Consider the following 10,806-nt stretch of genomic DNA (forward strand, 5'->3'; position numbering starts at 1 on the left):
ACCGATAAAAAAACACTTTTTCGACCTTGTGTCTCTTGTGAAGATGTTTGGTATGTGATTTGAGGTTAAAGTGTGGATTTAGAAACACCATTTAATGTAATATTTACATTTTATGTAAACCTAAAAGAAAATGCTTCAACACAGATGCTGGCATGGTTACAAACACCATGGGCAGGTACGTTAATTCCCCTTAAAACCCATAAGCAAATGTTACTACCCTGGAATATGATTTACAAGCAAAAAACTAAAACACACTTTATACAACAATGGGTTAACGGCGAAATAATTTATGTAAGTCAACAATTCCACCAAAATAGTCAGCTCTATAATTACACTGACTTATTCAGCACTTTGGAATTTGTTACTCCAAAAATACTTGTCATATGTCTGTCCTGCTTATTAATCTTGGCAAATACAATTGTATTTGATGAACTTACTCTTAATATCTAACTTTTATATATTCATAAATAATTATAGTTCAAAATGTGCCCTCAAAATTCTAATTTCCCTGAGCTTTTGGCTTTTACCAAACAATACGTTGTTTTTAATTTCAGAGTGCACAGACAAGAAAAATCTATCAAAACAAATATCCGTTGTCTGCTTACGAGTTTTGGTTCATGCTATTAATTGTATACACTTTAATTTATAGTTATTCTAATAACATGTCAAAAAAGACAGGTCAAATCAATGTTACGGTTTTTTTCAAGTCCCTGTCAATATTAAATTATTAAAAAAGCTTCAAAATATTTTTTTCTGGTAAGTACGAGGAGTCCCATGTTTTGTTAGATTTTATTATTTATTAATTAAAACTACTACCACCTGAAAGGTGCATCACCGCCACCTGGAATGTTTTTGCTGCTGGTGCGCAAAGCATTCTGGGCAAATATTGGTGGCATTCGAAGGAGTCGATGCATTCATGGAGCAGGTCCAGAGGCATGAACTCCATCTAGTTCTTATAATACATCCATGAGTCATTGGGACAGCCTATGTTGCTGTTATGGCGGGTTTTCATATTTTCATGCAACACCTTCATCGATAAAATATCACTTTAATCATTCAAAAATACTGTATATTATTGATTGAAAATACACTTGTTCTTTGCGCTGTCGCCTTTTGTTTGTGGGCGGGCCTTAGGAAGCTGCATGCTGATTGGTTACTGAGTGTTGGCGCAACAGCTCAATGGACCGGATGTCGTCACGGGCTTGGAGTCGCTGTCCGTCTGGTACTCTTGTAACGTGAGATACAATTTTTAGTATCTCACGTTTATAAACTGACAAAATCACAGGCCAATCAGGTTCTCTGCCGGATAACTCGACTGACATGAAAGGTTATCATGGAAATATTGATCAATATTGACAAAAACGTTGCCAACCCCAGCTTTGAAGTGTTTTTATGCATAATGCAGAAACATTTTAAAAGACGCGGTTCATAGTCTCCTGTCAAAGCCTGATCTCATTCCTAAAAGGTCACATGATATAAACCTGGTTTCATTCACAATAATGCAGACTCAGTCTAACAGACCCAGCTCTGTGTGCAGTAACCTGTTGATAAAAGTTTTTCAATGGCTCTTTATTAATCATCAAATGCAACTAATTAACATTAACATTAACAATGTTTGCCCCATTACTGAAAAAGGGCCTTGTTGTCACACAGTGAATGTTGTTTACAGGAATACATTTTAACTTCACGACACGCAACACAAAGAACATTTTTTTTTTTTCATGACGTTGTTGCAAATAACCCAAAAGTGAACATTGGTATAACTATTAGAATTCACTCACTGCTGCAGAATAATAATCAGCAATTTTCACGAAGCAAATGCTTTAATAAGCAAATCAAATATCCATTCATTGAAAAATATTGTATTTTATTGTTTGAAAATGTACTTGCTCTTTGTAAAGTCCCCAAGATTTCTCCATCCGACAAAATAATTGTAAATATCTAACGTTTGTCAAATTATAAACGTTAGATACCTCTATTATTTTTTAAATGTATTTTCAGCAGGCAGCTTCCTGAGGCCCGCACACAGAACAAGTGGATTTTCAATAAAATAAAATACAATATTTTTTGAATGATTAAACATTTTATTTGCTTCTGCTTGTCGTTTGCAAATATTGACACAAATCTAATTCCATATAGATGCCAACACAACTTCTAAATCAGTTTCCCTTTTTCAATAAAGAAGTCTACCTCCATCTAGTGGTCGGGAAAGTAATTTTCTCAACACAGTTATAGAATGTACAACGTAGTTTGCCTGGGAAAAAGAGGCTCTCTACACACAGTGTCATGGTCAGTTGTGACTGTTGAGGCACGTGTCCCATGTCCTTAGCGACAGTAACTAAGCATTAGTGGCAGAGATCCCAGGATCATCTGCAGCGCTGCTTCCGCTGTGCTGTGTGTTGATGTGTTGAGTCATCTCCTTGCGGTTTGTTGCTGTCTGGCCACACTGCACACATGTGTAGCGCCCTCTGCTGTGCTCCCAAAGGATGCGTCTGTTGCACGCCATGCCTATAATGCATGAAAGGACAATTTACAATCTGAACAAAACAAGTGTGCACAATCACTTTTTCAACTTTTTTACTCACACAGTGCTATAAAAACCCCAACAAGTCAAAACACAACTATTTAAATCATGTTTTAAATTAAAAGTTTAAAAGTGGACTGTGAATTGAGCCTCTATGTCTTGAGAGCTGCAGCCTGCGAGCATGTACGTGAAGAGAGGGAGGGCTGATCGGACCATAGTCGAGTGAAAACTGCAGTGATTGGTCACAGTTGCAGAAAAAGTAATGAGGATAGAGCATCTCAAATTGGACTGCAACTATTAATTCACATTATATTCTTTCTGCATGACCCCACAGACATCAGCTTCCTACAATACTGTAGCTCAACACTAATTCATCAGCCTCACAGTACGGTTAAGTTGTGTTTCCACTAGCATAGAACCACTAGTACCACTGATCGGCCAGAGTGCCGTCACAGGAAGAGACGTCCGACACAAGAATCAAGCCGAACAGTGCCGAACTGTAGATCTATTAAAAATACTTAACAATTCTAAAAACGTGGGTTAATCTCCGACAATTACCAGTGAAATGTGTAAAATCTCAATATTTAACAGTGGAGTCTGGTGTATTTAGCGACAAACCCTGCTGCTGTGTTTCAGTCCAGTGACTGTGTCAGACGGAGTCTGTGCTCCGGTCATGGAGGAAGAACTGAACAAATATTTTTAATGAACTGATTCTAATGATTCAGTTACACTGAAAACAACTGCTTTACAAGTCACTAGTCACTCGTTTGTGTGTCGCTGTAAAACTAAGTGATGACTCCGCCCACATTTTGTAGTGGAAAACCAACCTAAACCGTGGTGAGGCGAGGCGAGCGGGGACCATAGGTGGAAAAGGGGCTTTTGAACTCCATATTAACAGCAGCAATTCTCTGATATGAACATTAGTGTTGGAAGATCATGGAGTCATGAGCCAGTTCACAAATCTTTGCTACCATGTCTTTAAAGTTAAAACGTTTCACCACAGGTAATGCTGATAATTCACCATCGTCTCTGAAAAGCCCCTTTATTTTAATAAGTATTAACTCAAAAGCTTGCTCACTTTTCCTGTCAATAGTATTTCTTCATAATGTCAAATATTTTCATACCTTAGACCTCAGGCTTTTTGTCTTACTGAACGTTGACAGGAATTGTATGGCATGGAACTGAATCAAAATAATTTTATATTATTCAGTATCTTCAATAAATCACAACAAAACTCATGATTTTCGATATGAACCGAGTCATCCTCTATGTAAAAATGTGAACCCAATAGTTCCAATCACTTGAATACAGCATTATTAGCATACAGCTGTTAAATGTCACATAAGTTGGTATTTTTTTTTAAATGCACTGGTGTCTGATCAGTACTTGTTTTGGGTGATATGCAAAGTCCAAGTATTACTTAAGAAGAACAACATATTTTTTATCTCCATTTAAGGGCTGTAGTAAGGGAAGGCCCTGAGGAGGTCAACACATCTGGACCACACTAGGTGCACGAGAGCGGCTTTGCTGATCTACTTCTTCTGATACACCGCTGATGCTCACTCAGTGTCTGCTGCAGATTACAGATTGCAGCCATCCATCTGCTGGTCCCGCAAGTATTAAACCATAAAAGAAATGAATAGATACAGGAAACTGAAGCACTAAAAAGCCATTGCTTTGAAACAGTCATAGGACACCGTCTGTGTGACATATGTGACTATGAACAGCACAGCTGTTTAAATGTGTCTATAATAATCACATGAAAGACCTGCCCTACTCTGCATCTGATTTTCCTGAATCTGACAGGCTCATCCGAGGCAGAGTGATGCCAGCGATGCATTTACTGACCGTGAAACATTTGTAATTGCAACACACACACACAGGACATGATCTGTCCCAGAAAATGGAAGTATTGGGCAAGAAAAACTAAATGACTAAATCATTCATGGTGAGATATGGCTGTGCAATAACTGAAAAAAGGGAAACTAAAAAATAAATGTTTTAGGAAATGTTTCTCTGACTAGATGCTCATCAGCTCCCAGGTCATTTGAGGTCAAGACCCCTGCCTTAGAGGGAGAAGAGGCTCACCTTGGTTCTTCTTCCAGATTGCTGAAGACAGAGGAGAGTGACAAACTAATACTGGAGCAGGGTGGGTGGACTCAGGAGACCTGCTCTGCATCTGGTTCTGACCCAGGGCATCAGAGGGTTCAGGGGCTCCTGACAGGCTGTCCATATTCAGAAGGGGAGGCTGGGGAAGGGGCTCTGTGAGCTCTGGATAAGGGAAGCTCTCTGGGTGAGTCAGGTAGGGTGGACCCAGGTGAGGAACAGCAGAAGACTCTGGCTGAGGAACAGCAGCGGGAAAGGACTGTGTTGGGATTTGAGGGTGCAGTTGTGGTATAGACTCAGAGTCCTGACACAGGGGGTTCTGGTCCATAGACACGGCAGCCATGTTTGTGTTGGTCACAGGCTGAGGTGGTGCCGTTTCCATTGGCTTTGATTTACCCCGTGGCACTTTGGAACAGGTGTGCAGATGCGTCAGGAGACCACGGTACGACCTCAACTTTGTGCGACAACTCTCACACCTTTATAAAGAGAGGCAAGATTACAGGACAATTTCACCTTCCCTGTACATATTAGTTTTTACTACCATGTACTGGGATTGTACAATTCCCAAAAACTACTGCAAAAGAAATGTTTTATTCTATATTCTAGACAATGAAAAATGCATGTCCTATACAATTCATACTTCTTTAAAGTGTAATCTTTGTTTAAGAGTATAATAGTTAATATTTTATATATTAATATAAGACACACCGTCTCATATAATGGACTATTTGCACAGCAGGTTCTCACTGAAGGCATCAAAACTATGAATGAACACATGAAATTATGTAATAAACAGAAAAGTGTGAATTAATTGTATTTTAGATTCTTCAAAATAGCCACCCTTTGCTTTGATTACTGCTTTGCACACTCTTCTTCATGAGGTAGTCACCTGGAATTGGTTTTCAAACCATCTTGAAGGAGTTCCCAGAGATGCTGCGCACTTGTTTTTTGGAAAATGGGACTTGAACGTTGAGTAGAACATTTTCTTTTTAATCCATAAAGGTAACGAAATAACTGCATAGAATTTGTTTGCGTAAGTACTTTTCAAATTTGTGATACACTATCTTTCAGTATGAAAGCTGCGCACTCTTTTATACATGAGGCGCAGCACTCCATCACTCTCCTTCTTAGTCAAATAGCCTGTACACAGCCTGGAGGTGTGTTTGGGGAAAAATAAATGATGGTCCAACTAAACGCAAACTGGATGGGCTGGCATGATGCTGCAGGATGCTGTGGTAGCCACGCTGGTTCAGTGTGCCTTCAATTTTGAATAAATCCCCAACAGTGTCACCATCACACCTCCTCCTCCATGTTTCACGGTGGGAACCATACATGTAGAGACCATCCGTTCACCTTATCTGTGTTGCATAGACACGGCAGGTGGAACCAAAGATCTCCATTCCTTGTGTTTCTTGGCCCAAACAAATCTCTTCTGCATGTTGCCTTTCCTTAGTAGTGTGACTTACAATAAGTCTCCTGTGAACAGTCGATGTTGAGATGTGTCTGCTACTAGAACTCTGTGTGGCATTCATCTGGGCTCTAATCTGAGGTGCTGTTAACTTGAGATTTCTGAGGCTCGTGACTCAGATTAACATCTCCTCAGCAGCAGAGGTGACTCTAGGTCTTCCTTTCCTGGGGCGGTCGTCATGTGAGCCAGTTTCAACGTAGTGCTTGGCGGTTTTTGCTACTGCACTTGGGGACAATTTTCCAGACTGACCTTCATTGGTCAAAGTAATGATGGACTGTTGTTTCTCTTTACTTAGTTGATTGGTTCTTGCCTAAATATGAATTGTACGAGTTGTCAAATAGGGCTGTCAGCTGTGTACCAATCTGACTTCTGCACAACACAACTGATGGTCCCAACCCCATTAAGAAGGCAAGAAATTCCACTAATGAACCCTGACAAGGCTGTGAAGTGAAAACCATTTGAGGTGACTACATCATGAAGCTCATTGAGAGAAGGCCAAGGGTTTGCAGAGCTGTCAGCAAAGCAAAGGGTGGCTACTTTGAGGAATCTAAAATATAAAACATGTTTTGAGTTATTTCACACTTTCTTGTTTACTACATCATTCCATATGTTTTGATGCCTTCAGTGAGAATCTACAATGTAAATAGTTGTCGAAATAAAGAAAAACTATGAAAAGAGAAGGTGTGCCCAAACTCATTCAGCTTTTATGAATATAGCGTTTCTCTGTTATGAGTCAAAACTGAGCAACTTACATGAAGAATATATTGGGTTTGTGATGATGCCTCATGTGCTCCATTAGTTTCTGCATGTTGGTGAAGGATCCACTGCAGCCAACAGTAGAGCAAAGTAAAACCTTTCCTAAAGAGAGGACACACGATGATCAGCTAATGACACTGCATATGATCTCTTGTAGCCCCCACAGGGTGCCGTGTGTCCTGGCACTTTGACTCTTTCCTCTTTTAGGCTTATTTGTAGTGTAGGCAGTTACTGCCTGTGCTAAATAACCAATCATTCACCCAAATGACTCGTATGCACAGCAGTTCTTGTGAAACATCCAATATGAGCACCTGTTCCCACTGAACTGCCCTGTGATTGGTCCAAGCCTGGTGCAATGGGACAGATGTAGCTGTAAGAACCTTGGAGGTGATTTTCACTCTCTCAGACTCAGTTTATATTGTGCTGAAAGGTTAAGGAATTATTGATCAATTGGAATCAATCACAAATCCTGAGGACCACAGTGGCGTAGATAAAGGAGGGCAAATCAAAAGCAAAACTCACCATCTGAGATGGAAGTCAAAGCCATGTGTACTGCAAATAGGCAGTGGAGGACAGTCACATTTACACTATAAATGCAACGGTTAGGAATGGTTGCTTATCAGCCCATGGCCAAGAGGAAAGGAATTGGGCTTAACTGGAGGGTTGTCTTTTCAAATCCTGGGATGGGTCAAGGGCTGTGTGCCCCTGAGCAGGGGACCCAAGCCCCCACCTGGGGATAATTGCTGTTCACTGCTCCTATGCCAAGCTTGTGCGTTCACTACTGGTGTGTAAATAAGGATGTGTTAGATGCAGAGGTCAAATTCACTATCACTACTTGGTGTGTGTGTGTGTGTGCGCAAATTAAACAAATTCTAGTATTAATTCCATCTCCTGTGATCACTTTAAAATGAAGGTCAAGCTGTGTTCGCCTTTTAAATACTGACACTTTGGGTCTGTGCTTGCAGTATCTTCAAACAATGCACTACAGATCCTGAGCAACGTTTCATCTTTAGCTCAGTGTCATCAGTATCTGGTCAAGCTGGTACCAATACCAATGGCAGCACATGCATTTAAGGTACCTTAGATCCAGAGTACCGACTTGAATTGATTTTAGGTTCATTTTGTTTTCTTTTGAGATAGTTGCAGGACCACTTAAGATGGTCCAGAAACCAGACCCTGTCCTAGGGTCATACATGAGAGCTTCTGGTTTGAGTCCGTGCCACAAAAACAACATTCTATTTTACAGCAAATCCCACATTGTGTTAATTTAACCCATCAATTTCAGTAGGTCAATAACTATCGATAATGACTATCTAATATAATAGTATAATGGCACCTGAGAAGAAGTGACCACCTGAATGCTTTAAACACGGAGCTTTAACAGAACACCGTGTCTTAATCACCGGTCACACATTATGTGATGAGAGAGAGGAGCTTACCAGGTAGAGACTGAGCAGGCATCTCATGCTCCTTAACGTGGAGCTCCAGGGCGTTTACGTCTGTGTAGACCCGCTTACAGCCGTGTAGTGGACACGGTGTCCTCTTGTTTCCTAGGACAGAACAACGTACAGAGTTAAAATGACTACGAAACTGGCGAGTTAGTGTGCTAGCTGACTTTAACACGTTCCTGCAATATATGAGCAAAAGAGCAAACCTCTGTCTTTATTTTCAGTGGTCTGCGACATCACAGCGGATGAAGCCATTTTGTTATCCGGTTCTTCTTCTTCTTTTTCTTCTTCTTTTATGAGGTTTTATGGCGGCTGGGAAACAACGATTTGATGCATTACCGCCACCATCTGGTATGGAGTGGGGATTCTTTTTTGAATCATTTTTTTTTTCAGCTTTTCTGACTATTTTTTTCCCCGTTTTTCTGTCTAATCATGTGTTTTCTTGTTTTTCTGATAAATTATTTTCCTGTTTTTCGGCGTACTTTCTTTTTGTTTTTCGTGGTAATTTTTGACATTGCGTTAGAACATGTGTGAAGACACCTGTCTGTATTGTGTTTATTGATTTTTAATAGTCTACTTCTCAATCCTATATGACCAAATCTAATCCTTGATATGACACTTTCCCATTTCCTGCTTCTTTCTGTGTACATAACCTCTCCCACTTTCCTTTGGCTTCTTTTTTCTCTCCTCCTCCGCCACCTTTCCTTTAGTTTTTGTTTTACGATGCTCTTTATTTTCGTTTTGTTAAATTGTATTGCTAAATCTATGTTATTGTGTCCTGTTGCTGCCTTTGCCACTTTGTCACTTTGCTTTCTGAGTGACTGAACTGTAGGCTTAAAAATCCTCTGTACATAATTATTTAACTTTAAAGCCTGATATTATAGTCTCAAGTTTTTTGATATGTGTGCTTGCTGCAGATCCATATAACCATAATCTAAAACTGCTCTCAGTAACCCATTATACAGTGGAGGAAATCATTTTTTGATCCCTCACTGATTTTGTAAGTTTGCCCACTAACAAACAAATTAACAGTCTATACCTTTAATGGTAGGTTTATTTTAACAGTGAGAGACAGAACATCAAAAAAAAGAATCCAGAAAATCATATTTAAAAAAATATACACATATTTTTTATTTGATCCCCTACCAACAATAAAGAATTCTGGCTCCCACAGACTAGTCCTCTCACTTTAATAAAGTACTCCTAATCTCAACTTGTTACCTGTATAAAAGACACCTGTTACAGAATGAATCAATCAGACACCAACCTCTCCATCATGGGCAAGACCAAATCGATTTCTAAGGACATCAGGGACAAGACTGCAGACCTGCACAAGGCCAGAACGGGCTACAAGACCATTGGCAAGAAGCTGGATGAGAAGGAGACAACTGTTGGTGTGATAATTAGAAAATGGAAGAAACATAAAATGACTGCGGTCTCCCTCACCTTTCTCATGATCATTGAGAAAGGTGAGGGAGACCGCAGTCATTTTATGTTTCTTCCAGTCTTCCATTCCATCAGCCCAGAACTACACGAGAGGGGCTTGTTAATGACCTCAGCCTCCGTAAGGTGCCCCTGCTCATGAAGGCACATGTACAGGCCCGTCTGAAGCTTGCCAATGAACACCTGAATGATTAAGAGAATGATTGGGAGAAGGTGATGTGGTCAAGTGAGATCAAAATCGAGCTCTTTGGAATCAATTCAGCATTCAGCCACGGCATAACGAAGGGGTGGCTTAAGATGAAGTACAGTAAGGTCATGGAGAAGCCTAGCCAGTATCCGGACATTAATTCTATAGAAAATCTGTGGAGGGAGCTGAAGCGACAGCCTGAAAACCTTAAGGATTTGGAGAGGATCTGCAGAGGCGTGGTCCAAAATTCCTCCTGAGATGTTTGCAAACCTGGTGATCAACTACAAGAAACGCCTGACCTCTGTACGTGCCACCAAGAACTTAATAATGTTCGATAGGGGGTCAAATACTTATTTCACTCATTGAATTGCAAAATAATTTAAATCTTTTGTTTAATGATTTTCTTTTTGATATTCGGTCTCTCCCTGTTAAAATAAACCTACAATTAAAAGTACAGACCGTTAATTTGTCAGTGGGTGAACAAAAACAGTGAGGGATCAAATACTTATTTCCTCTACTGTATGTAGCCCTTAGGGAGCAGATAGAAATGTTAAGCATTTATATCTGCTCCCCATTCCCTACCAACTAAACATCTCAGTTTGTCCAATATTTTCTTCTTACATTACTTGTCCATTAATTTCGGAACATGTACCTTCCATGGGACTTTTTCATCAAATCATACCCCTAAACGTTTAAAGTATTTCACCCTCTCCATGTGTCCTACATTTGAACTTTTAAATTATAAATTTAAAAACAAACAAACATGCCTGTGTAAAGGACTGAGGACACACAGTATGCTTCCTTGAATTCAGCTGTTCTCAGGTCCTTTCTTGATTTGAGAAACACTCATACACTGCTAAAAATCTCAAAACAC

At 39.9% G+C, this 10,806-nt stretch overlaps 1 protein-coding gene across 1 annotated transcript; it reads right to left on the bottom strand.

The window, feature by feature from the left end:
• Window positions 1–1,542: 1,542 nt before the first annotated feature.
• On the bottom strand, window positions 1,543–8,629 carry znf414 (zinc finger protein 414). Its single transcript, XM_058629402.1, has 5 exons — window positions 8,509–8,629; window positions 8,294–8,404; window positions 6,851–6,956; window positions 4,613–5,106; window positions 1,543–2,508 (listed from the first exon to the last, which is right to left on the bottom strand). Exons 1-5 carry the CDS (start codon window positions 8,555–8,557, stop codon window positions 2,339–2,341), a joined length of 930 nt encoding a protein of 309 aa, XP_058485385.1. The 5' UTR covers window positions 8,558–8,629; the 3' UTR covers window positions 1,543–2,338.
• Between the last annotated feature and the right edge of the window lie 2,177 nt (window positions 8,630–10,806).

The sequence above is a fragment of the Solea solea genome, chromosome 5 (assembly GCF_958295425.1).
Source record: "Solea solea chromosome 5, fSolSol10.1, whole genome shotgun sequence".
NCBI classification, from domain to species: domain Eukaryota; kingdom Metazoa; phylum Chordata; class Actinopteri; order Pleuronectiformes; family Soleidae; genus Solea; species Solea solea.